A 27,510-nucleotide genomic window follows, 5' to 3' on the forward strand; every position below is an offset into this window, starting at 1 on the left:
AGGTAAAAGAAACCAAGGTAGAGATTTTCAAAAAGAGCTCTTTCTACATTCACGTACAACCTCTGCTTCTGTGGTTTCCAAAGAACTTAGATATGAATGCAACAAAAGGAGGCTAGGAAATAAATACAAAGTCAGAAACCACGTTATCCTTAAAATGCCCCTTCGTCTCTGACCAATGAGCTCTTATACTGAGCCCTGGATTTACTCATGTTGGGTTCTTCTGTCCTATGGGATGCTTTAGTCAGGGTGGTTGGGCCAGGAAGCAGAGCCTTGCTGGAGAGAGAAAAGTAGGAACTCCCCCACCCCAACATAGTTCCCAGACTTGACCAGATGTGTTTGAATGACAACTGTGTTTATTTGCTGAGGTGCTGACCAGGGAGTTATTTCTTAGCAGCCATGAACATTGTCTAACTCATGCCATAGACCGTGGCAGTTTAAATTCAGCACGTCTGAAATCCAGCAGAGGACATGACTTCAGCTCACATGGAGATTCTCCTTTCAAAAGTTTTAGCACGTTGTGAAAAAGAAATCAGAGCTAATTGGGGGGAGGCTCATAGCATGTGTCCTGAAGGAGACAGGCTGTGAGATGAGAAGGGAACAGCAATTAGTGTGAGCTGAGCTCCTCTCAAGGGCCTGGATTCAAACTGCCTGAGGCACCAATGTAAACAGGTGCTAAACTGTAATAAATCAGAGATGCTGGCACTAATTAACACAGGTTTCCACTCACATAATTTATAAAAAAAAAAAAAAAAAAAAAAAAAAAAAAAAAGCATGGGTTTTGATCCATTACAGGAGATAGCACTCTGAACTAGGAATTTTTAAAACAAACAACACACCCTTCTTCAATGTGTTCAGTAGTTCTCTTTTGTGTTTTGAGGGCGTATGTTTGAGTAAGTTGCAAGGTGCTATCCCAGGCCTTGATACCAGCCTGAGACCAGCTGCCTGATGGGAGCCTGAACTTGGCAGTCATTACCAGCTGAAAGAATGAAACCAAACATTGAATGGTGTCAGGGTGCTTCCCCAAAACCAGGGACTTCTTTCTTCATTTTAATTTGTCTTGTTGGAAACGTTTCAAAAAAGGACAGGGTATAGTGGCTCACACCTGTAACCCCAGCACTTTGGGAGGCCTCAGTGGGAGGATTGCTTGAGACCAGGAGTTTGAGACCAGTCTAGTCAACATAGGGAGATCCCATCTCTACAAAACTAAAGGAAGTTAGCCTGGTGCAGTGTTGTGTGCCTGTAGTCCCAACTACTCAGGAGGCTGATGCAGGAGAATCACTTGAGCCTAGGAGTTCAAGGCTGCAGTGACCTATGATAACATCACTGCACTCCAGTCTGGGTGACGGAGTAAGACCTTGTCGCCCCCGCAAAAAAAAAAAAAAAAAAAAGAAATAAAGAAAGGGAAAGAAAACTTAGATAGCAAAAACAGCGAGAAAATGGAAAGGTTAGGTAAGGTTTTGCCATCTTTTATTTTTCCCCCAGCACATTGCCTCAATTTTAGAAAGAGGAAGTGAATTAAGAATCAAATCTGTTTCTGCACAAAATGTTTATTCATAAGAAATCTGTTTCTCAGGGGGAAACTGGGTGATAGGTACTACATGGGACCTTTCTGTACTTTCTTTTTTTTCTTGTGAGTCTATAATTGTTTCAAAATTAAAAGGTTAAAATAATAAAATGATATTTAAAACATAGATAAAAATGTCGGTTTCTTCTCATGTGCACTAAATGCATAGCCGAAGCTTAAAAAATTTTTCAGCATCTTCAGTTTGAACAGATTTCAGGTTGTTCACAGATGTGTTATGCCCATACATTCTTACCTGCTTGTATTTGCAAGAGAATTTTATCATTTCATGCATTAACAATGCCAGGAGGTTAGTAGTACTATACCTCTTTTTAAAGGGGAAACAGGGGAGAATCAGTCAGGTTATAAAACTCATCTACATTTGTCCAATTAGTGTAACTGGGTGGGATTTGACCTAAGCCAGGGTAACTCCAAAACCTGACAGCCTTGCAAATTAGCCTCCCAGCAGGCCATGCAAGAGCCAGGAAAAGCTCTTTCCCAGTCATCCAGGCACCATGGTCCTCCTTGAAGATGACTGACCTTAAAAGTCCTGTTTGGGTTTTTTTCCCCTTGTTTGTTTGTTTGTTTGTTTGTTTGTTTGTTTGTTTCTCCCTGTATTTCTTCCACATGATCTACCCAAGAGTTTCATGCTTGAGTAGATTATCCAGAAAGTGAAAACTTGACAGAATCACTAGGTCAAGCACTGACTCAGAAATATCCCATTTGACCACAGATTCAGCTCTACACACATTGCACATCCCCTATTAAATCACTTATCCACAACTGAGTATTTCTGGTGGTTCCATGCTATGCTTTAGTGGCACTGTGAGACAGGCCCAACAAAAGCCAAGGGGGCTCATGCTAATTATAGCCAGGCACACACTAGCCCGTTGCAGGAGGTAAGCAATTTTATCCTAAGAGCCACTCCTCCAAGTAAGTATTATCATCCTCAAGTTACATAAGGTGCCCAGAACGGTCAAATTCCTTACCCAGATCTAGGCAGCCACTGTGTGATACATCTGGATAACTGTAACCTGGTTGGCAAAACCCAAACTTCTCTAGATTTATACTTCTTATTATGACTCAGGGTCCATGAACCCAATAAACTATGCAAGAGGGAAATGGGGGATGAGAGGCAAGAACTCGTGAAGCAATGAAAACAAAATTAATTATCACCCAAAGAGAAGGTGAACGCAAGGGAGTCCCTCTAACTGTGGAATGTGGGACAGGCAGCAAGAACGTGCAGATTGGAACTTGCAGCTGGCCTGAGACTGAGACTCTCTTACTGCTTTTGTGTCACGCTCTTCCTTGCTCCCCCTCCATTCCAGCCACCTTTCGCTATATAGGCTCCTCCAGTGAGCTATGCTGTTTTTCCCACCCAGGCATCCAGATTGACAATGTCTTTGGCCTTGAATGTGCTCCCGGACACCTCCTTTACTCCTTTCCTTCTCCCCTCCCTCCTCTTCCCTTTGCTGCTTCCTTCTTTCTTAGAAGATTTCTTTTGCTTCTTCTTTCCTTCCTTCTCTCCTCTTCCCTCCCCTTTTTTCTCCACTTCTGGTCTAGCAAATCTCTCCTTATTATCAACACGTCAGCTCTCCTGGCACCTCCCCAGAGGAAATCTGGTCTGAATTCACAGGTTAGAACACATGTGCCTCTTATTTGTTTCACAGCCCTCTTTGTTCCTATCTCTGAATACCTCACCTTGATGGTTGATTTCTTGTCCAATACCTCTCTATTCTATTAGATTCAAAACTCCATGAAGGTAGGGACAAGTTTTGCTTTTTTTTTCACCTCTACATCCCCACAACTTGCCCAGTGCCTGACAGTAGTAGGTAGTGGATGTGAATATCTATTTGTTAAATCAATACGTGTCTGATCAGACACTATTCACTGCATTTACCACAAATTGTAGTTATATATATATCTGAAGTCCATTCATTTATTTTTACCTCTTCTAGGCTATAAACTCCATCAAAGGATTAGGTATGTCTCTTACCTAGTTGTATTTTTCAGCACCTAATAGAGCTCCTGATGCATGGTACATATTCAACAGATAATAAATTAATGAATGATATTCCAAGAAAAAAAGCTATAAATACCACCTACACTGTTATCAACTTTCTCATTAGACCAAACTGTCTTCAATTCTTCCTTGGTAAAAAGCAGGAATATTCATATCATTAGACTTGGGTTTTTATTGCAGTCTGGCCACCAATTGGATGTGAACATGGATTTTAGATTATTTGCCAATAAATACCACAATAATTCACTTTTCTTCATTCACCCCTTGAATAATCTTCTCCCACATTCGCTCTGAACTTGGCCATGTGACTTGCTTTGGCCAATGGGACCATGGCAACTAGGATGCAAGCAAAGGCCTGGAAAAGGCTGGTGGCTGGGGCTTCCCCTCTCCCACTGCCCTTGGAGCCCCAAACTCACCATGTAAATGGGCCAAGCTGGCCTGTTAGATATGCAGAGGAGAACAGAGGCACCTGGCTGACGTGATTGTCAACCAACACATGTATGAATGTGATAATCGTAGATCATCCAACAGCCTCAACCACTAGCACAGACCAGATGATCAAATCTTGTTATGGGTCAAATACGTCCCTGCTAAAATTCATTTGTTAAAGTCCTAACCCCTCAATACCTCAGAAAGCCTTCTGACTTGGAGACAGGGTCTTTAAAGAGGTAATAAAGTTAAAATTGGGTAATTAGGGTGAGCCAGCATTCACTGTGACTGCTGTCCTGCTAAGAAGGGAAAATTTGGACACAAACACAGGGAGAATGCCACGTAAACACAAAAACAAGGATACAAAGACACCCACAAGCCAGGGTTAAAGGCCTGGAACAGATCCTCTCCTCATGGCCCACAGGAGGATCCAAACTGGTCGACACCTTGATCTCAGACTTCCAGAGGCCAGACTATTAGACAACACAATTCAATCTTCTGTTTTGTTTGTCACTCAGGGCTCAGTCCTTTGTTATGAAAACCCTAAAAATTAATACAGGTGCAGACCAAAAGAAGTGAGCAAGTGACGCACACAATTATGAACTAAATAAAGTGGTTACTGCTTTAAGCTCCTAATGCAGCAAAAGCTAATTAATAAAGTGGTTAAACTACTTAAGTGTCCCTAGTCTTCAGTTTTCACAATTACAAAATGGGATTTAAAATATGTTCCTTACACGGTTATTAGTAAGATTAGGGAGGATAATGCTTGCAAGTTGCTTAGCAATGTAACTGACTCATAATTAGCATTCAAAGAGTGCTTATTTTCGTGTTTTCCTTGGGGTGTCTGTTAAGTCAAAACCAGAGTTATTTACCCAAGAAAATACAAACTTTTACCTTTGAATTTACTGTAAATAACATTGGAGTTTGTTATGGAATTCAACATTAATTTATATAAAACTAGAATGTCACATCCCCAGAATGGTAAACAGGCACTCGGCTAGATCAGCTTAAATGGACCAAGATTAAGGCAGAAAGAAAATATATTAAACAGCTAATATGTGCCTAAACATTGTTGCATGCCTTTATTTACAATATTTTGTTTATTTATTAAAATATTTCTAAAATATAAATGTTACTATCCTTCCATCACAACTGAGGAAATATCATTTCCTCAATGAAGGAAATATCATCCTCAATTATCCCTCATTTTTTTAAAAAGTCTCTAAAAAACAAATATTATTATCACTCAAACTACTTGAGAAATAAACTTCAAAGTGTCCAAGATCCCATAGCTAATAATTAACACAGCAAGAATAAGAGGCAGGCATTTATCCTTTAGTTCCCAGGTTCTCTCCACAACACCTGGTCCTTGTGTCTGGGGGGAGGTCTCAGGAAGCCATTGCAAAATTAAGCTACAAGACAGATAATGTCCACTATGCATGTAAAGTAAGACTCACAAAATAAGACTCACAAAACCCACCTTCCATGCTTGAGTGTTGCCCAGCAGTTCCTTTTATTGTGTTCTGGTAACTATGAAGTGCCACATAAGGACACTGTGTGTCTTTAAACACACCCTTTGGGTTGGAAGATTTCAGACTCTGAAAGTTTCACGTATTACACTCCAGCCTAAGAAGAGGAAGTCCTGCCAGCCCTCAGGTCAGACCTCTCAGGTCTGTGGCTGCATTTCACAGGAAACCAAGCCTAAAACATACCTATCAGGAGGTTTTTCAGCTGAGGGGTACTGCTTAGCATTGAGAAGAATTCAACCCACCGCCTTACTGATTTCCAGCACCCCAAGGTCTCTGTGCTACCGCCCCTCCTCACAAGAGACGGACACCTCAGCCCAGATCCCTTGGTGCTCTCCACGCTGTTCAGGTAAACTCATTAGGCCATCTCTTCTGAGTGATCATCTCATGGTCATGTCCTTGTCATAAATGATCATTAGGAAAGACCTGAGCAGCAAGGAAAAATGTGTTTCTAACGTGGAAGTCAGGGCCTTCTATATAGCATCAAGGGGCAAGAAGAAAGCCCTTAACTCAATTGTTAAAGATCCTTTCATTCTTTTGGGAGAAGGAATCAGGATACCTACCCACAGAAAATTAAAAGACTAAATGTTTTCAATCTTCTTTTCCTGGAGCTTGGACTCCCTGACTGTTTGCAACTGAAATACAAAGACCAGGCCCCATGGTTGGCTTTCCTGGCTGACTTTCATTAAGTAAGCCCCCTAGAAAGAAAGCCTCCATTCAAAGTAGGTCATTCAAAGTAGAAGTTAACTCCTGGAGCCCTGTGGAAATATATTTTTAACATTTCCTAAAGTAATACGATTTTCTTTCTGCTTTGGTGTAGAGGAGACTTAGACTTTGGAATCAAGCAGACATCCTTCCACTCACAAAAGTAAGGAGCTCAAAAGTGAGGTTAAAGTTGGGGTTAAATTCTTACCTTGAAAAGTGCCAGGAGTCATCTCTACTGGGTTTTTCTTGGATAAAGCAAACAAACTGCAGTGAGTCAGAAAAGAAAATAACTATCATCAAAATATGGATACTTTGATTTTAAAAGGTGTTGATATGTCTGAACTTTTTATCAATACTGTTTTTATTACTTTACACCAGTCTTACTTATTTGACTTCTCTGTTGTGAGTATTACTTGTCTATTACTTACCTACCTGGCTGTTTCTCTGGCTGTCTCTCTTTGTCTATACTGTGGCACAGCTCCTCAATAGTGTTGTTCTTTGGATTTCCAGGGGCTTCCCAAACCACCAGGAATAATCATTTCAAATATCAAGAAGACAATGGTAGACCTGGTTAATTGAAGGCCTACAGGAGAAATGACAGAGCTTCAGAAATCCTGAGAAGCTTAAGATACAATATGCCCTAGAGAAGTAGGAATGGCAACCGGCATTTACTTACCTTCAGCTCCTGCTGGTCTGGAGAGTTGGCTATTACTTTCCCTGGTTTACAGGTGAAGAACTTGAGCTCTCAAAGTAATATGTGCAAGGTTGTTCAGTCACTAATATCAGTAACAGAATTCAAAAGGAAACTGATTTTCCTGACTAACTGATCAGAATGGTGAACAGTGTTGGTTTGCAGTTTCACAGAGCTCATCTCTAAACTCACTCCTGTGTAGTCTCTGACACCAACCATCTAAATGGTAGTATTTCTTTCCTATTCCCAACAAGCCCTCTCAGATGTTTCTATAGGTCAGACCATTTGAAAACCAATGCTTATAATCTTCTGTACCATCTGGCCAGCTCTGGCCTGAACACCAGGGGATTCTGTTTCTTGATCACTTTGCCACAAGTCAGGTGCTGTCTTAGAAAGTTCGTAGGATTTGATGTCTGACCAAAATGGTGAGGATCCTGACTCTGCCATTTGGATAAGGGATGTGGCTTCATATCTGACCCTCAATTCCTGCCTCTTTTTAATAGAGTAAGATCTCATAAGACTTGTATTGACAATTATTTAGCCTCAATAATATAATATTTATATTACATGAAATATGGTGCATTCTTAACACTTAGCAGGTATTCAATAAGTGTTGGCTTCTTTCTCCACTGCTTTCCTTTCTTCACTCCAAATCAGCTCTGATTTTATTCATAAAATATGACCACAATCATTACGGAATTGATTAATACACATAAGTTTACAAATATTGTATTTTAATAATCTCATTAGAAAGTGGTAATATTCCACAGTTGCACAGCCTTATGTAATCTAGGCCTTTGAATACATAGTTTCTTCCTGAATGATCTTAACCACTTAATGACATAGGCAGAGCACATATTAGTGCATTTAAAAGGTGAAACTGGGGCTTAGAAAAGATGAGGAAGGACAACTTGGTGAAATGGAAGGAAACAGGGCTTTGATATCGTCAAAAATGGATGTGAATCTGGTGTGTGACTTCACTGTTTGTCTTTAGGTAAGTAGCTTAATCTCTCTGATCTTCAGTTAGCTGTTGTTGGTGTTGTGTAATTTGAAACTGGGTGGAAGAATACATTTTGTGTGTTGCTTCTAGAGTAAGAGCAAATGTGCACACAGTGTCTGACACAGAAGAGACAGCCAGGAACTGGCTAAATGGTCACATGAAGAGTAGTAGAGGGCGATCTAGAAGCATCCTTTTTTGAATCCTCGTACATGAAGCAGTTATATCCACTATCATAAGCTACTGCCAACATCTGCCAAGACTTGAGTTCTGCAGAGTTCTTCCAGACTGTACCTACCCTTCCAGCATGACAAAGAGACATAAAATGTTCAAAGGGGCTAAATTATTAACCAGAGAGATAAGTACCTGAATTTAAATTATATTTATGATTTTTTAACAAATTAAACCAAACATTCACCGATGTTACCAATAAAACTGAGAAGCATCAGGTTAGATATAAGCAGTAAAAATAACGCCTTTCCCCCTCCCCTGCCACCCTCACCACAAACACACAAACAGAATTGTGGAATAGAGCTATCATAGGACCACTTTTTGTGTTTATTATTTATTTTTTGTTACTCTTGTGGGCAGAATACATGGGAATCATTATTGTGATTATTCTGCTTAATTCTAATCATGTCTTCGAAAGAGCAAGAACTTACAGGTTACCACAGAAGTGCTGCTGATAGACAAAAAACGCTCATCATTTATCACTTTTTTAGTAGGTGTCCTTAATTCTTAACAAAAGTGGATTCTGAAGTTCAGGCAGGCTCCATTTCATGCAATGAATAGGAGGATATGCCAGAAATGAGACCCAGGTCCACCTGAGCCCCAAGCTCCTGCTCTTGGCATGGTGCTCCATCAGTGCCCTGCTGATGTGCCCAGGTTCATGATCAGGGCATCCATCACTGTCTTCCAAACTAGCCAACAGCATTTAAGGAACTCCCAGATACACCACAAGCATTAGCAAAATATGTATTTTAGTTGTTTCTTTTAAATTTCATTGGTGATACTAATTGAAACACTGCTTCCTATACACTTATACATGAGAATCAAAATCCTATTTTGGTAGTGTTTAAATGGTATTATGGTTTGTCATGTGAACTAAGATAAGCCAAAAGGTCTACATGCAACATGAAAAATTAATATCCATGTGTTTGGGTGATAATCTTTAACTATGGTAGGTTCTGTGTTCAATTTTGTGTAAGATAAAGATGAGGGCTGACTAATAGCCTAGGCCCAAACTCTGAGAGGGCTGAATTTTTGTGGAGGGCCCAAGAACCACATTTCACCATCAGTTTTGAAGACCCAGAAAGCTAATTGAATCCAAGGCACACAGAGTTGATGGAGCTCAGGAGGTCAGTCCACTCTGGTACTCTGGCCAATCCATCCATCTTTGGTGATTTTGTTCAAGTGTGCTCAAATTATAAGTTCAGATGACTAGCATATTCCCTCCCAGGAGACAAATGTACACCGGAAACTAAATTGCTATTGGGCAGTAGCTTGGTGAGCACAAAGTCAGAACTGTGTAATTTCAATAGCTGGATTTGCTGAGCTATGGGAGGTCTGATGCCTTGACAGGCACCTGCAAAGTCAGTCTGCCCCATGGCTACCTGCAGATGTTTATACATCAGGACATCCTCACTCATGGGCAAGTCTAGGTATCTCCCGATCAGTTTTATCTGTCTGGGCACTTTACACAGGACACCTCCACACTGTCTGCATCCCAAACTCCTACTTCTGCTACATGCTGTTTTCACTACACCACGCCATCCATTCATTGAGACGTGGATATCATGGGTTTGAATCAGTTACTTCCTAGCAATACAGTTTTAGGCAAGTTACTTAACTCCTCAGAACCTCTGTTTATCCTTTATAAAATGGAATGAAAATATCTACTGCTCGAATTTGTGGTGAGAAATGAGATTCAGTACATAAAAATGCATATCATGGTGTCTAGCAATTATTAAATACAAAGTAAATGGTAGTGGCTATTATCATCGTTAGCATTATTATTATGAGTTTATTTTACATTTAAACAAACCTTCCTTAGATTCTTGGCCTTTTGTCCCTTTTTAAGATATTTGACCTGAAGAAGTTCTACTTTAAGGTGATTTCTGCAGAAAACTAATTTCAGCATATCCTTATTTATTTTTTATCATTCATCTATCAAAGTCTTGGGTGTCTTACAATTCCTTAAATGTACTAATCCTCTGGAAATATTAAGATTTAATGAAAAATGATAGAAATTCTTTTGGAATACCTTCCTAGTCAATTTCAAATCCTCAGAGTTTTTCACAGCACTGATACATAGAAATTACTCAGTAATTATCTGAGGAACTATTCTTGCACAGCAGTTTATACTTTACAGAGTGCTTTCACTTTCATCATCGCATTTGGTCTTCAGAATGATCCTATGAGCAAAGAAGGATGAGCACTCATAGCTTCATCTTTCAGATTACAGAAACTGAGACTCAAGTTGTAGAATTCACTGTATAATTCAGCATACCTAGGCTGAAAGACTTGTCTCCCATCTTGCTAGATAAGTGATCCTGAATAAAAGAAGAGAAAAAGAGAGAGTTAATTATGCAAAGGGAAGTTTAATTCAGGGGTTAGGTTCTAAATGTACTTGAAGTTACAGATGAAATGATGATCTCATCTGGATCCACACTGTGCATTTGTTCACTGGACAGGCTTGGCTCAGGAGAAGTCTCTTGCACAGAATGACACGATTGTTCAATGTTGAAAAATCTAGGTCATTTGGATTGTTGCTGTATAACAGAAACCAAATTGAACAAAATACCCTACATATGGTTCTGGTAAGCAGTAAATGGTATTATTATTATTATTATTATTATTATTATTATTATTACTATTTGTATTAGTCCATTTTCACACTGCTGTAAAGAACGTCTCTGAGATTGAGTAATTTATGACTGAAAGAGGTTTAATTGACTCACATTTCCATATGGCTGGGGAAGCCCCAGGAAACGTACAATCCTGGCAGAAGGGGAAGCAGGCACCTTCTTCACAAGACAGCAAGAGAGAGAAGAGTGAGCAAGACCATGGAAAACTCCCTTATAAAACCATCAGATCTCATGAGAATTCACTCACTATCATGAGAACATCATAGGGGGAAACAACTCCCATGATCCAATCACCTCCTCCCTCCCTCGGCACCTAGGATTACAAATCGAGATGAGATTTAGGTGAGGACAGAAAGCTAAACCGTATTACTACTACTATAAGTTGTATTACTCTTTTCCAGTCTTGTTTAGACTACCTAGGCTTTTGTGTTTCTCCTTTGGATTTTAAATTTCCCTCAAAAATTTTTCAGGCTCTCCTGATCATGAAACAGCTCCTCAGAAAATCACCAGCATACACCAGGTGCTTAATAAATGACAGTTGAAAAAAATTAGAGTGCTTTTGCCATTGGCCTTTAGATGTTCATGGCAATGGTGGGGTTTACTGGATCTATCTTTACCCCTATCTTCACCGCAGGGCCAGCCTGTAAATTGTGGTAAATATATAGCAATTCCTAAATCTTAGTTTATTTTCTTATACTTTTTGTCCTCTGAAGTTTGCCTTCAGTACCATCTCAATGCATCAATCAATCAATGGAGAAATAATCACAGTTGGGTATGTTCTGATTTAATCCAGGCCTAGAAGTGCCTACCCCTAATCAGTGTGGTTCTGCTATCATTTATGAAAGTCAAAAAAAGAAAACGGGGTGAGACAGAGGTAAACTTAATAATAATAAAATAAAATATCTGTTAGGATTTTGGCAAACTTGGAGACTATTTTTCTACAGTCTTGTTTTATGTGAACAGTAAAAATCATTTTAATAATAAGAGCAGAGAGAAGGAAGATCCAAAGAAAAGAGAAAGAGGAGGAGAAGGAAGAAAAATGAAGGATAGAGGGAGGAAAGGAACATGAGAAAGCTAAATGAACAAGAGAAAGGATAAAGGATCTACTCACCACAAAATGAAATAAAAGGAGAGAAAGAATCTTACCACTAAAGGAAGGAAACCCTTTCTGCAGAATCAGGCAGCTGAAGAGAAAAAAGGAAATGGTTTTGAAAACAAAACTCAACAGGAATAATAAATTCAGAAACTATAGATTGCATCAGTTCATTAAGAGTGTTTTCAAAATCATTTAAAATAAAAAATGAACGCGCAGTCACATTGCCTTGAGATACTTAAGGGAAGTTACTCATTACCAAGACAGTTGCAAAATCTTATAAAAATATGCCATATGTAATAGCAGAAAAACTAGGAAAGCACTCTCTCCTACCCCTCGGAAAAAAAAAAAAGAAATCTATAATAACAATCCATTTGACTTCACATGCCTCCACTCAATGGAAATCCAATAAAATTAAATGTTATATTTAATTAAATTGAGCTGATTGACCTGACTGGGGTATAGAATTAGAAATCCAATCAGCATATATTTTCCTCTAAGTATGAACATCTCTAAAATGTAACTTTCTCATTTTTGATATGAAAATTAAAGAAATATATATAACTCTGAATTGTAACCAAATTAGTATCATCTGTATCTGAGAAATCTTGATTTTGACATGTTTACTCAAAGCTCCTACATGTGTGTGCAAACACACACACACACTTCTGGCTCTCTTCTCCAAATATACACACATTGCTCCCTTTCTCAATTCCAAAAATCATTAACCATTTTGGATATGTGTGATGTGGTTCCGCAGAAAAAGTCAGATGTGTATTGTGTGGGTTTGATACTCTTTTCCTTTTTTCCTGTTTTAATGAGAAAAAAAGCCTTAAGCCTTAATATAGACCTTATTGTTGATCCTTGACCCAGTTTTAACTGCACAGCTACCTCCTACCTTCCTGATTCATTCAAAGCTTTTCTTTAGCCATTCACAGTTTGCTTTTGGTCATTTCCTATATCCAGAAGGTATGCTGTGGATATTACTAGAGTGATGTTTCCTAAGCTTTAAAATAAACAGAGGCCAGTATTTTTATAAGAATCATCTTCTAGGAATAAGTAACGAATGTTGGGGAGCAAAACAATTTCTTTACCCTAAAAGCATTTTTTTCTTCATGAAATATTAATTATGGATCAGGTGAAACGCAGCAGCAATATTTATGGTAAATGTCTCTTTGCAAGCTCAGTTTGGTAGTACTGGTTAATTCCCAGTGGATAACAAGAGTTCTCAAGGATAACAAGGAAATGCGATTTGTTGCGTTACATGTTTCCAATTGTTTAAACTGCTTGTGATACCATAAGGGTATTAATTATTTTTGGATTAAGACACACGTGAAAAATCCAGCCTATTTATAAAACAAGCCTCTGCTTCTTAAAACATTCACTCAGACCCCAGGTGGGTTCTGAGCTCAGAAGCAGACATCCTGGTTTTAATGCCCAAATCGAATGTATGTTCTTCGGAAATCTTATGGACACTTTCATCTGCAGAATGCTGTTTTCTTTATTCCAGTTTTCTAAAATATAGGTGTGATTCTTTAACCCTCAAATCCATTATCTTTTTTTCATGCTTTAAGTTCTGGGATACATGTGCAGAGCCTGCAGGCTTGTTACATAGGTATACATGTGCCATGGTGGTTTGCTGCACCCATTAACTCATCATCTAAGTTTTAAGCCCCGCGTGCTTTGTCCTAATTAGGTATTTGCCCTAATGGTCTCCCTCCCCTTGCCCCAAACCCCCCAACAGTCCCCAGTGTGTGATGTTCCCCTCCCTGTGTCCATGTATTCTCATGGACATGAACATGAATAAAGCTGGAGGCCATCCTTCTTAGCAAACTAACACAGGAACAGAAAACTAAACACCACATGTTCTCACTCATAAGTGGGAGCTGAACAATGAAATCAAATCCATTATCTTTAGAAAACATTTTCAAACCACAAATTACTTAATGAGCTAATCAAATATAATCATTGAGACCATTTGCTCCAAAGTCATGGGGTTGTTTGGTCCAAACAGATGGTTGAGGCAGGGGTCTCTCTACTCAGGATGTGAGCCACCCTGTGCACCTCTCTTTGACATGGTCCCCTTTATACCTGGAGGAGGTTAGTGTGAGCCCCATAGGGAGACAACACACACTGTTTCTCAAACTGGGGTTCATTTTGGATCCCCAAAGAGTTCCAGGTCAGGGTTTATAAATTATATGGGAACTGTATTAATGAAATGAAAGCACAGAGTTCCAACCCAAAGTAAATTCATTATGAGCATATTCTGGCTCTTTTGCCTAGGCTTTAGGCCCTGGTATACACTCGGGCAATTTTATTACCCATGTTGACGTTTGCAATTAGATTTGCATTGGCATCTAGCACTTAGTACAGTGGTGTTTTTTCTTGTTGGAGAAATAAACTGGCATCATTAAAACAGGCAGCCTCTCCTTGTGGACTCCCAGAGGACCCTGGGCTCCTTTGCACCTCCACACTGCTCCACCCAACATGGCTCCTTCTGCCTGGTCCCTCCCTGACAGTGAGTCCCTGAAGGTAGGGTGTGGTCTCCTCTTGAGACCTTCAGAGCTTCTTTCAGCTTCCCCACAGCAGAGTTGACTCTGGACCTATTAATATCCCCATGCCAAGTGCCCTGCTGTGACTCCGGGTTCCACAGGCAGAACTGACAGATGACACCTCAGTGTCACTTCTCTTTGCCCGAGAGAACTATGCATGGGTTTTATTTCTGTGACTAACCAGGAATAGAAACTGAAATAATTCCTATAGAAAGTGAATGCACAAACACCATGAGATGTGCTCCATTTCTGGGGCATTCCAGCTTCTCAAGGTCTCCGAATCAAGGCAAGAAGATGTTGTATACTCTTTGATCTGGGTCAGATCTTGAAGTAAGACTCCTTGGAGAAAGACCTGCAAGACTGACACTCCACAGCCCACAAGTCCTGCTTCCCCTTCCATTATCATAGCCCATGTGGGAGTTGCGGTTACTTCTTTTATTATTATTATTATACTTTAAGTTCTAGGGTACATGTGCACAACGTGCAGGTTTGTTACATATGTATACATGTGCCAGATTGGTTTGCTGCACCCATCAACTCATCATTTACACTAGGTATTTCTCCTAATACTGTCCTACTGCCAGCCCTCTGAACCCCTAACAGGCCCCAGTATGTAATGTTCCCCACCCTGTGTCCATGTGTTCTCATTGTTCAACTACCACCTATGAGTGAGAACATGCAGTGTTTGGTTTTCTGTCCTTGTGATAGTTTGTGATAGAGAATGATGGTTTCCAGCTTCATCCATGTCCCTGCAAAGGACATGAACTCATCCTTTTTATGGCTGCATAGTATTCCATGGTGTATATGTACCATAGTTTCTTAATCCAGTCTACCATTGATGGACATCTGTCCTATTCAACATAGTGTTGGAAGTTCTATCCAGGGCAATCAGGCAAGAGAAAGGGAGTTGGGGATACTTCTAAGGGGAGTTGTGGCAAAGCTGGGTAAGAACCTGTTCCCTAGAAATCTGCGTAGATACGTCCAGGACATATTTTTCCCTGTGTTCCCATAACACTTTATGCTCTATGCTCTCTAATTCCTAGGATCTGGAATGGGACTGGCACATAGTAAAACCTCATAAATGGTTGCAGATATGGTAGTAAACTCTACCCTGTACAATTGCAAGAGCCTGGACTTTACTTCTTCACTGCCTATAAATAAGACCTGAGAGGGAAATGGATGCTTGACATGATTAGAAACCTTTTCCATGATCAAATTGTTAAAATCTTTGGATGTGGTAGGTTTTTGTTAAACATTCCACTAAAAATTGACTCAGAAATAACTCTAAGTATATAGAGGATTATTTACAAGCAGTGCCAGTTCCTAAATGTCTGTTTAAGATGCCTCTGGAACAGCAAGGAGAATGAACATGTGATTATTTGGTGCTTTCCGTAAGAATGAGAAAAATCGGTGTGTTCAGTGACAAGCTGCCAGTGAGTGGTGCTGGCCAGATGGAGACGGGAATAGAATGACCCTCCTTTCTGCCTCCCTTCTGCCTCCCTGCCTGTTAAAATACCTGGGACATTTAGACAATGTCCATACCTGGGCTTTTCCCTAGAACAACTGAATAAAACTTTCTGGGACGTTATATTTTTTAAGGTTTCCAGGTAATTCCAAAGCATAAGCAGGTACGAGATTCTATGATTACATCAGTGGTTGTTAGCAGATACTTACCTCAAGATGCTTACCTAAGCATCTTTCATTTCTAACTAAATCCAGTGCCACTTTAAGGCACTTAAAGTGATGTAAGGCATTTAATTACTATTCAAGTTCAGACTCATATTAATCACTATTTCCCCCATGTCTTAGATATGGTATTTTTTCATGTAATCCTCATAAGAGCCCTAAAGGTAGCTGTTGTGTTACCCCCATTTTACGGATAAGCACACGGAGGCTCAGAATGGTTAAACAGTTGTCCCAAAGCATAACTGCGAGAAACAAACTCACCTGTCCAAACCCAAAGAATGGACTCAGAGATCCGGAGAACAGCAAAAGTGAGACTTTTAATGGTGGTCTTACAAGATCCAGTGTCTGGCATGCACTCACACCCAGAACAGTTTCAACAAACCATTTATCCCATAATGTGCAGGTCCCTCCCCCAGTTCCTCACAGGCTGAGTGCTATGGGGTCACAATCTTCCCTGACGTTGCCTATTGATTGTTAGGCAGGCGCTTTAGGTGGCTTTTTTAGGGTTGTCTTGCTGCATTTTGTCACAGCCCACAATGCATTGCAATCTTAGTTAGTTCAGCTGCTCTTTAAGTATTTGGCTTATGACCTAAGTAGCTGGGTAGGCTAATAAGAACAGACAGAGCAAGCTATTTTGCATACTAGTAAACCTTTATCTTAGACTAAACTTCTTTAGTTCGGGTGAGGGCAAGTAAGGTGGGGGGAAGCTGTTTCTTCTGTAGTTTGCTGACCTAAGCTGATTCAAGGCACTTTGTCTTGGAAATGGACCACGGTATACACTATTTCCTTTATAACTAAAACATGTTTGATTTGGTATGAAATGAGGGTCATAATACAGACCCTGTGAGGTTACTGAGGTCGGGAGATGGAGGATATATAACAAGTGATCTGTATTCACTCCCTTGTCCTTCAAAACGCACACATGAGGAAAGGAAGGGGCTTGTACTCTCTACAATATATTACCTTCAAAAAGCCAGTGGACATAAGACTCTTTCTGACTGACTCACCACATCCTTTACACAATGGCTAAGATCAGGTCAGAGTGTGGTGCTTTCAATACGTCAGCCATTCTGAGTAGAGCACAGCTGTTTACCCTGTAGAATGCCATCCCTTTCGTCTTGCTGATGATACTTTGTGGCCAACTCGGTCTCTGGTGAGGGTCGCTAAAACCTCAAATTCTGCTTTTTTTTTTTTTTTTTTTGAGATGGAGTTTCACCCTTGTTGCCCAGGTTGGAGTGCAGTGGTGCAATCTTGGCTCACTGCAGCCTCCGCCTCCCTGGCTCAAGCAATTCTCCTGCCTCTGTCTCCCGAGTAGCTGGGATTATAGGCACCCACCATCACACCCGGCTCGGTTTTTGTATTTTTAGTAGAGACGGGTTTCACCATGTTGGCCAGGGTGGCCTCAAACTCCTGGCCTCAGGTGATCTACTGTCCTCAGCCTCCCAAAGTGCTGGGATTACAAGCGTGAGCCACTGCATCTGGCCTCAAATTCTGCTTTTTAAAATGTCAGAAGAATTTGGGCTCTCTCTATAATATTTTTAAACTCTTCTTATACAATAAAGTGCATCTCTCAAAAGCTACTACTAGAATATTTTTAACTTTTATTCAAATTTTAAAATACAAGTCTAATAAGCACTGATATTACTGATCAAATAATATACATATAACGCAAAAATTAAGGATTCCTGCCTGTTCCCTCCCGTTTCCATCCCTGCTATCCCATGTGTTACAATTTGGCAGAATCCCCTGCAATTTGGCTCTGCACAGAGCTCTATTGGAGAAGACAATAAACTATAAGAAATGTAATGACATACTCTTAACTTTCAAAGCCATTTTTGTCACCAAATATTGATGGATTGTAATTTTTTTAATGACACTATTTCCATTTCTCTGAGCTGAAAAAGACCTATTTGGCCTAAGCTGCTCATTTTTCAGGTGAAGAAACGAAAGCCCAGAAAGCTCCAATGCCTTACTCAAAGCTGCACGGTGCATGGCAGGGTGGGGCTGGAAAGCAGCTTCCCTGGCCACCTTGCCAGACCTCTGATTTGAGGCAATAAGCCTTGCAGGGAACTGTCCTGCATCTGTGGTCCCCTTACTCTGTACACAAGAACTGGCCAAGATCCAGGCACACAGGGAGCCGTCCATAAAGATTGGTTTATTTTCTCCCATTTCAATGCTACTTAATGCATTCAGAAGAATGAAGTAGCTGTATAAGCAGCTATCATTAAGAGGTAGATACTTTTAAGGGATGGGGGATGGATTTGTCCTATGACTGTAATCAAGTAATTTAATCTCTGTAAGTATTAATATTCAAAAATTGGCAACAATATCCCCACATACCCAAATATAACATGACATGCTAAAGCACCTTGCAAACTCTGCTTTGTTATACAAGTAATTGCATATCCGTATTTCATAACATTTCATCGTTTGTAAGACATTTTCATATGCCTCAGTTTATTTCACACTTAAGACGTGATGTAAAAGAAATATATTGATACTACTATTTATAAACTAGGAGGGACCAAATATTCCTTCAAGGCCACACAGCTAGTTAATGACAGCACTGGAACTGAACAGAGGTCTCTCAACTTCCGGTCCAGGACCCTTCCAGTATTTGATGTGCATTCTTTGCATGACACTGATGAAAGTTCAAGTCCTCTTTGCCACCGCCATGATGAAAATGACTTCCAAATGAGGCTAGGCACTCTACACACTGCCATAGTGGGCCATCAGTGAATGAAAGGCTAACAGCTGCCTCCCCTTTCCCTGCTGTCAATATTGACCTACAACATAAGACGAGGAGATGAGGCAAGGGGGTGAGGGCAGAGGAAAATACACAGGGTATCAGAGGTCACAGAGCTTAGTTGAAGTTCTTTAGTATGGGTTGCCAGTAAAGGTTGAAGATCACACAGTTTAATTTCAAATCCCATCCCTTAGTGTGCATGATCCTTGATCATCTCAATTCAAGGGACCTTCCCTCATTATTTTTCATGTACTACCAGCATCCCAGCTACCGACCCTTTTAGTTTCACCAAAATGTGCAACGTCACTCTGGCACGATATGCATTGTAACATCTTCACACCTTTGCACATGAAGCTCCATTTGCTTGGATCACCTTCCTTAATTTTGAGCCCAAAAGACCTAGACTTACCTGGCAAGACAAAGCTCAGATATTGTCTCCTCTATGAAGATTACTCCGGCTGGCTCTCCAAGATAGAGTTAGGATTTGTTATGTTTTGTTTTACAATTAACTGTTTTTTGCAAAACATTTTAATAACAGGAGGATGTCATGAAGGGATGCGGAAACTGTACTATACTTAGTTTTAAAAGTGGCTGAAGGGCAGGGACTGTGTCTCACTGGGCACAATATTTGCACAAAGTAAATTTTCAGTAAATGGTAGTTTCCCAGATGGATGAATGAATGAATGGATAGGTGGATGGCAGAATATACTAAAAATGCCTAAGGCTCAGTGGGGTGCCATAGGCTGACAGGTTAGGAAATGGAAATTTCTGGGTCTCAGGACCTTGGCTCTTATTGCAGCTGGGTATTCTTAGTCACATAATTAATTCTTCCTGGGTCTCATTCACTAACTGTGAAACCCACTTTCTACCCTACTCCCCTCATTTGGGAGCCCAGGGAAGCTGATGGATATTAAACCATATTAATAGCTCCTCGCTCTTGGCTTCCTGTTGAGTTTGGCCAATGGGAAATGGCATCAGGAGATCCAGGGCAGAAGCAGCGTGAGATGGGGATTTTCATTCCACCTACCACAGCTCCCTCCCTGCAGGAGGAAAGCCACAGCTCCTCTTCCCGCAACCCAGAAAGAGAGCCCTGTCTCTGTGTCCCAGTGCCTACCTGGTCCCCAAACCCCTCCAAGCCCAGGCATGTGACAGCCCCCTTTTATTACCACCCCCAGATACTTCACTGTCTTCTGTGGATTCCTTCTACCCTGCCAACACCTTTTAAATGGCCTCTTTATTAAGCTGTTCTCAAATTACCCAATTTGAGAGTGCCATCTGTTTCTTGCTGGAACCTCAGCTGATATCCTTTACACCTCCCAGGGCCTTTGAGTAGATTACATGAGGTCATTGATACGAAGCCCTTACTGAATACTCCCAGGGTCTCTGCTGCTAATTTATATGGTAAATAACATTAATAATCTTTCCTAGGTGGGTGAATACAAGGCTCAAATAAAATGCTGCATTCTCGCAAAGTGATATTGAACTGTAACTTTCAATAAATATTTTATGGTAAAGCCACACTTGGAAACGAAAAGCACCCCTTCTGCACACTCTGGCTCGGAGCAGAGCCAGCCGAGCCTGGCTGATGCGCCCTCGGTGCCCAGGGGGAGCACACAATTGCACGCCAGGGAAAATCAGGCTCAGTTTATGTTTGCTCAGCTCCCGGGGGCAGATGGGATGAATGCTGACAGAAAGAGGACAGCCTGTCAGAGAAAGAAATCCCCTCCCCCACTGCGTTCCAGAAATAAGCCAATTCTTGACCTGGATTGATTCTCTTTCTCCCATTTCCTCTAAACCAGCACCTGTATCTGATTTTAACAAGAAGCAACAGTGGCTTGTTCCCCAGAATTAAAACATGATGTGGAAGTTCCAGTAACGAGTTTGCTTTTGTTTCCACAGGCTGAATTGAAGATCCCTCTTATCTGCCGGGTGCCAAGAATGATGAACAGGCAGTAAGTACCACGGGATCACTGTGAGTCCCAATTCCCTTTTCGTAGTGGGGACAGGAGGCGTTTTCTGGAAGATGAACTAAGAAATGATGCCAATGTGGCCACCCGTGGAAAGGGGATTTCCTGAGAGGCCATGGCTGGGACTGTGCACTTTGGTGTTCAGAAAACTCCTCTTTCAAGTAGCAGGACTTTCTCATGGATGGAGCACTTGCTCTCACCCAGCATGGGTGTGTGGTGGGGCAGGGACAAGATATCCCAGCACCATGATGCTCGAAGGGCACCCAGTCAGTTTCCACCCATGGGTGTGAAGGAATAAGTAAAAGGACAGTGGTTTGTGCGCTTTTTCCCACAGGAGAAAGCCTAGAGTCCAACTTTCTCTTTGTGGACACCCAGAGTAAGTGGTGTGGTCAGTCTGAGACACCGAAATTTGTGCCTGATAAAAAAAAAAGAAAAAAAAACCAGCAGGACTCAAACGTTAAGAAATATTTACAGTGAAAGAAAAACCTTGAAATTGGCAAAGTTTGGTGGACCAGTTTTAAAAGTAATCTCCTTATCTATTTATTTGCTTTATTTTGCCAGTCAGAAAGGTAGTTTTCTTATTCCTCATTGGTGTGAAAAGCAGTGATTGTATTAGAAAGAGCAGGAGTTTCAAGGTCAGGCAGACCAGACCTACTTTAAATCCCTTGCCCTGTCATTTTACATCTGTATGATACTGGAGAATGATGATACCCTTATCCTCTGGATATGCAAGAAGTTCCTCAACCCTCTGAAAAGCAGAATTGACTCAGGGAGGAGGACTGCCTGGTTTCTGGGTGGATGTCCTGATCCTAGAGGGAGGCTAGGTGACAGCAATGGCTGTACCTCGCAGGTGGGCACTGGCTGGAGAGCTCTGGTCCAAGAGACAGAGAGAGCAGCAGATGCTGTGACAGCCCCGATAATCTCAGCTACCCATGGATGTCCACAGGTGTCCAGGTGGAGTGACCTGACTCACAGCCAAGCCCATGGGATGGGAAGGCTGGAGCTTCTGCTCTTCCTCTTGCCATGCAAAGCACAGCAGGAGCTCCCTGGCACATAGTCCAGAGATGGGCTCCTCACCCGAGTGTGAATTCAGCTCATCAAGCATCCCTTCTTGCCAGGAGTTGTGACCTCCTTTTACTCCTGGATCCTTGAAGCAGGACTGAGTGGTAGGTATTACTAGCTTCCTGGAAGATTAACTTCTTCATCTAAATGACTTGTCTGAGATGGCTCAGAGCACTGAGATGAAGGTGGAGCTGGAATTCAAGTCTGTCTGACTCCCAGTTCAGTGCTCCTTCCTTTATTCCCTCGGCTATGGGAAATGGAGAAGGCACCAGTAAGGGAGTCAGGGCTAATGTCAATCCAGGTGACCGGGTTAACCTGTGGTTGCACCACAAAGGGGATGAACTCTCAGACCCTAATTAGCATTGGGGATAAACGTGGCAAACGGCAGTTTCACTGTAGGATAGACGAATTGGAGGTTTGTGCTGATGGCATAAACAGCACAGCAGGTGTATTAGTGTCCTGGGCTGTCTAACAAATTACCACCACCTGCACGGCTTAAAACACTGGGAATCTAGTTACTGACAGTTCTGGGAGCCAGAAATTCAAAATTAAGGAGTCATCAGGGCCTTTCTTCCTCCAAAGGCTCAAGGGAAGAATCCTTCCTGGTCTCATTCACCTCAGAGGCTCCTGACTTTCCTTGCCCGTGGCTGCATCACTCCCCTCTCTGCCTCCATTTCACGTGACCTTCTCCTCTCTGGCCATATTTTCTATTCTTCTTCTCACCTCAAACCTCCCTCTGGCTGTCTGATGTGAAGATATTTGTCATTGGATTTAGGGGTCACCTGGATAGTCAGAATGATTTCTTATCAAGATCCTTAACTACATCTGCAAAGATGCTTTTCCCAAACAGGGTCACATTCACAAGCGATGGGGATGCAGATGTGGGTGTGTTGTAGGGCCACCATTCAGTCCACGGCAGCAGGCTTTATCTTCACACTCACTCTGCTCTTCAGGAGCAATGTGGGATGGTTCTGAAATGTCTGGCAATGTTTGCTATGAGCGTCTGCTTGGCTTTGTAGCTGAGATTTCCACCCCTTCAGTCTCTGCTTCTATGCCTTTTTTTTTTTTTTTTTGAGACAGAGTCTTGCTCTGTCACCAGGCTGGAGTGCAGTGGCACAATCTAAGCTCACTGCAACCTCCGACTCCCTGGTTCAAGTGATTCTCCTACCTCAGTCTCCCGAGTAACTGGAATTACAGGTACCTACCATTATGCCTGGCTAATTTTTGTATTTTTAGTAGAAACAGGGTTTCACCATGTTAGCCAGGATGGGCTCAATCTCCTGACCTCATGATCCACCCGCCTCGGCCTCCTACAGTGATGGGATTACAGGCGTGAGCCACCGCACCTGGCCCTATGTCTTTTAATGATTTCACCCTATGCCAAAGGCCTCTTCTGCAAGAGAGGTTTTCCCCTTTTATGAGGACTTTCAGCGGCTTTGTTTTTCAGCCAGGGAGTTTGTCTCTGTTGAAGATGGCTTCTTACCAAGCTTTCCAAAGGGAAGCTGTGTGGTTGCAGCTTTACAGTCACCTTAGATTTGAAGCTGGCAATGCGTAGACCAGAGGACAGCCAAACCGTCGCCGCTTCACAAACATTAGCTTCCTTCCATTAGGATGCGTCCACGTGGAGCTTACGCACTTGACTATCTGACACCTCAACATGAGGAGCCTGCCGTGAAGAATAACTCTTCTTCTTTCCCAACGCTCAGAGCATCCTTTTCCTCCCCTAGTCCCAGTCTCTTCTTCACTCCTTCCTCTTGTGCACCCTCAAACCAGTTAATCCATATGGGATTACTGCTGGCCTGTCCCAAAATGAAAAGGAAATATTAAAATTAGAACCCCCCCCAACCAGTGCTATTACACTTTAAAGAGAAATGCATACACTGGCACCACACAAATGAAAGGTAAGATGCCCTAGGACACTCCACATTTTATTCTCCACCTTCAGGTTTCCTGTCCAGGGTGTCCTGAGCTGGGAGATGCTGTTGATCTAAGTACAGGCTGCATAGCAGCAGTGTCAGCATTACCAGGGAGCTTGCTAGAAATGCAGAGTCCCAGCTGCTACAGCCCAGCCCGGAATCCATACTTTTACAAGGTCCTCCGTTGATTCCTGGACACATTAAAGCCTGAGAAGTGCTGAACTAGAACAGGAGTTCCCAACACCGTATCCTTCCCGGCACACTTGAGAACTTATCTACAGTAGTCGCCAAAGCATGATTCAGAGAAGGCAGCCACATGTCAGGTTGGGTGTGAGTGTAGTTTGGAAATGTGTGCCCCCCATCACCACGCACACAGAGGTTTTTCTTTTGCTGAGCCTTGTGGGGTAGTACTCACTTCCTCTGTCAAAATTATTAACCCAGTCAATTCAAGGTAGTAGATTTTAAACCTGAAGGAGTGTTAGAATCATCAGGGAGGCTTTAAACAAAGGCAATTTCAGTGTCCTTCCCCAAAGCAAAGAAACCAGAATAGTTGGACATCAGTCTTTTTTTTCTTTTCTTTTTTTTTTTGTTAATGCTCAATAAGTGTAATCTACAGCCACTTTTGTGGAATAATGTCTCACAATTCTATAATCTGGAATTTCTTACAATTCTATAACCAGGAATCCTAAGCAGACTTTGTAACGACAACTAATTCCTTACCATCTGTCTTAGTCTTCTCAGGCTGCTACAACAAAATAGTTCAGACTGGGTAACTCAGAAACAACAAAAATTTATTTCTCACAGTTCTGGGAGCTGGGAAATCCAAGAACATGGGGCTAGCACATTTAGTGTCTGGTGAGAGTGCTTCCTGGTTCATAGATGTCAGCTTGCTGTGTCTTCACATAGTAAAGGCAAGAAACGTGTGTGAGACTCTTTTATAACGGTGCTAATCTCATTTCATGGGAGTTTTGCCCTCTTAGCCTAATCACCCCCCAAAGGCCCCACCTTTTAATACTATTACCTTGGTGATTAGCTTTCAACATATGAATTTAAGGGTTTCACAAACATTTAAATCATAGAAGTATCTCTCATTAAGCACTTTTATAATGAATAAATTAATAAGTATAGATGAATGGATGATATAGAAATATATATTATATATGTACACGTGCATGCACATGTGAACCTGTGGGTATATATGTATGTATATGTATGCAGACACACAATACAAGCATATGCACACATATTTGTATTTGATTGTATCAGTTCAGTCAAAAGCATTTATTTATTGAGTATATATTTCACACACCTTATTTATAAAGATGAATAAGATCTAGCCCCTACCCTCAAAGAGCATTTGCCATATGTAAAGAGAACTCTTTCAGTGTTACATAGACAGTGATGGGAAAACTCCACAAGTACTAAGAAGGGATCCTGATGTCATGATTCTAAATTGCTTCCGAAATTAGCAGGTTATTTTTCATCGACTTTCCCTGCAACAAAACTTGCAGCTTCCCCAGCAATCCATTAAACTGCAGAAAGCCTCATTCCTTGGTGCTATTAGAGAAGAGCACACAGACCCACCAGCGGCCCCATTACACCACTGGGGCTAGATAAGGGCATCTTGGGGTTTGGTTTCCAGTACCTCTTCATCATTCTGGACAGGACTGATAAGAACCTTGACGCTGTGGTTCTGAGTGCTTTGGAAGAGACAAAGTCACCTGAGTGATTGCTTCTGGGCTCTTTCCAGTAAGCCAGTGCCCTGCACTGGCCACCCAGGCTCTTTCGGGAATTTCGGTGAAAGTCACTCTTGCACATCCCAGATTGGGGATAGATCAGAGAGCAAGGGTCTGCAGAGTGTCCACTTTGAAATAAAGCTTAAACAATTATTAAGCTTGTTTTGTTCATTGCTGAAATTAGCCCCAGTATTGATGGAAATTTCAGAAAACATACAAAAGTACAGAGAAGAAAATGAAAATTATCAATTATCCTAGCACCCAGCACTAACTTGCTACAGTTGTCTTAGTTTATTTTTCTATATCTATGTGTAATATCTTAAAATTTTAGAAAATCTACTTTTAAAACTCATTGTTTTAAGTCATTCATTTAACAACCATGTTTCCTTTTCTGAGCATTGCCCTACACAATTAAATTTTCTTTAAAATCATGGTGTTTTGAAGCTATGACTTAAATAAGGTTTACCACCCCTTCTCCACAATTTCAAAGTCAAAAGGCTTTGAAATACTGAAAGGTTTTTGTAGCCAATTTGACAGCAAAACCTGATGTTCAACGAGGTAATGTATGTTCTTCATTTATCCCAATTAATCCGACTATCGCATGTTTCACTACGGAAATATTAGCGTGTTTAATAACCAGAGGTTGTTCCAGTCTTTACTGGGAATATTACATAGTGTACAGCACGTGCACTGTGTTACTTTTCTAAAATCCACAATATTCTGAATTCCTGGCCCCAAGGGATTTAGATCAAGCATGGCAAACCTGTATTTTATTTGGCAGTTTATTTTATCTTGCCCTTGGTGTTGGACATTTAAGTTGCTACCTATAGAGTTTTATGAGGCAGTTTTATCACCAAGATTAAACTTAACGCCATATACTCTAGGAGTATTAGAGCAGACGGTGTTGTGATGCTCCCCAGCAGACAACAATGTGTATGCTGCACACATTATGTAACTCTACCCTAATAATCTAATATTATGTAGGAACATGAGTTCAAATTATCTAGTAATAACCTAGCACTCCTTTTCTTGCATAGGGAATATGTATTTCCTATTTGCTTGTTTTGGAAAAAGTTTTGATGGTAAACAAAACAATAAAATAGATATTTAGAGATGGAGAGAGTCATAGAGGCATTGAATTCCACCTTCCACACATGGTTATAATTTCCTTAGCAATAGCTTTGTGAGACAGAATGAGAATCTTCTCAAACACTCTTCTCGATGAAGAGCTGATTACCTTCTGAGCCTATGACTTAGGAAACGGCAAGAAAATTCCTCTTTGTATTGACATCAACAAAGCCACCTTCAAGTCAATCTTAATCATTGACATTTTACATTTTACTAAGCAAAAACAGTGATATTTGCCTGCAATACTTTTCTCACTTGAATGCAGTGTCTAGTTATAAGAACAAAAGAGCAAAAAGGGTACAAAAATTGTTTACCCTCCCTGACACGCCGGGCACTGTGCTAGTCATTCTCCATGAGGATCTGTGTCATACTTTCTGAGTGCTCAGCACTTAAACAGCTTTCCATATTGCCACATAAGAACAACTGTCCGAACTTCAGTTTCAGGAGTAAAACCGACATATTTCTGACTCCAAAATCCATGATCTTACGTCATAAGACATAGTGATTAAGAACATCATGCTTGTGTATTTCCCATCACGGATACATCACCTGAGTGAATGACTATTTTGCCCATTAGAGGCATATTTTCTCTTTGAAACCTTGCACAATAAAATATATTCAATTCCTAGGTGGGGATGTATGTCAGCTCCTCTTGAGAGGGCTCGATGTCTGGCACACAGGAGCTGCCCAATAGATGATATTTCTCTGTGTATATGAATGATAAAACTCCATGTAAACTCCAGATCATTATTTTCCTTCATGACACGTGTGAACAACCCCTGCTTTCGACCTCCAGGGGCACCTTCATTTTGATTTGCAGGAATA

General features: G+C 41.1%; 1 protein-coding gene across 2 annotated transcripts in view; it reads left to right on the plus strand.

Annotated features, from left to right (window-relative positions):
• The window catches only part of CLNK (cytokine dependent hematopoietic cell linker), a 239,013-nt gene that overhangs the window by 43,214 nt on the left and 168,289 nt on the right, over window positions 1–27,510 (plus strand). The window contains exons 1-2 of one of the 2 annotated variants that reach the window (XM_010357596.1): window positions 5,690–5,888; window positions 20,776–20,828. In XM_010357596.1, the coding sequence (XP_010355898.1) occupies window positions 20,815–20,828 (14 nt within the window). In that variant the 5' untranslated portion in view covers window positions 5,690–5,888; window positions 20,776–20,814. Of the gene's footprint in view, window positions 1–5,689; window positions 5,889–20,775; window positions 20,829–27,510 lie in introns of those variants that run through there. The other variant, XM_030917832.1, reaches the window with a different exon arrangement.

Source organism: Rhinopithecus roxellana, chromosome 2 (genome assembly GCF_007565055.1).
Source record: "Rhinopithecus roxellana isolate Shanxi Qingling chromosome 2, ASM756505v1, whole genome shotgun sequence".
Taxonomy (NCBI): Eukaryota; Metazoa; Chordata; class Mammalia; order Primates; family Cercopithecidae; genus Rhinopithecus; species Rhinopithecus roxellana.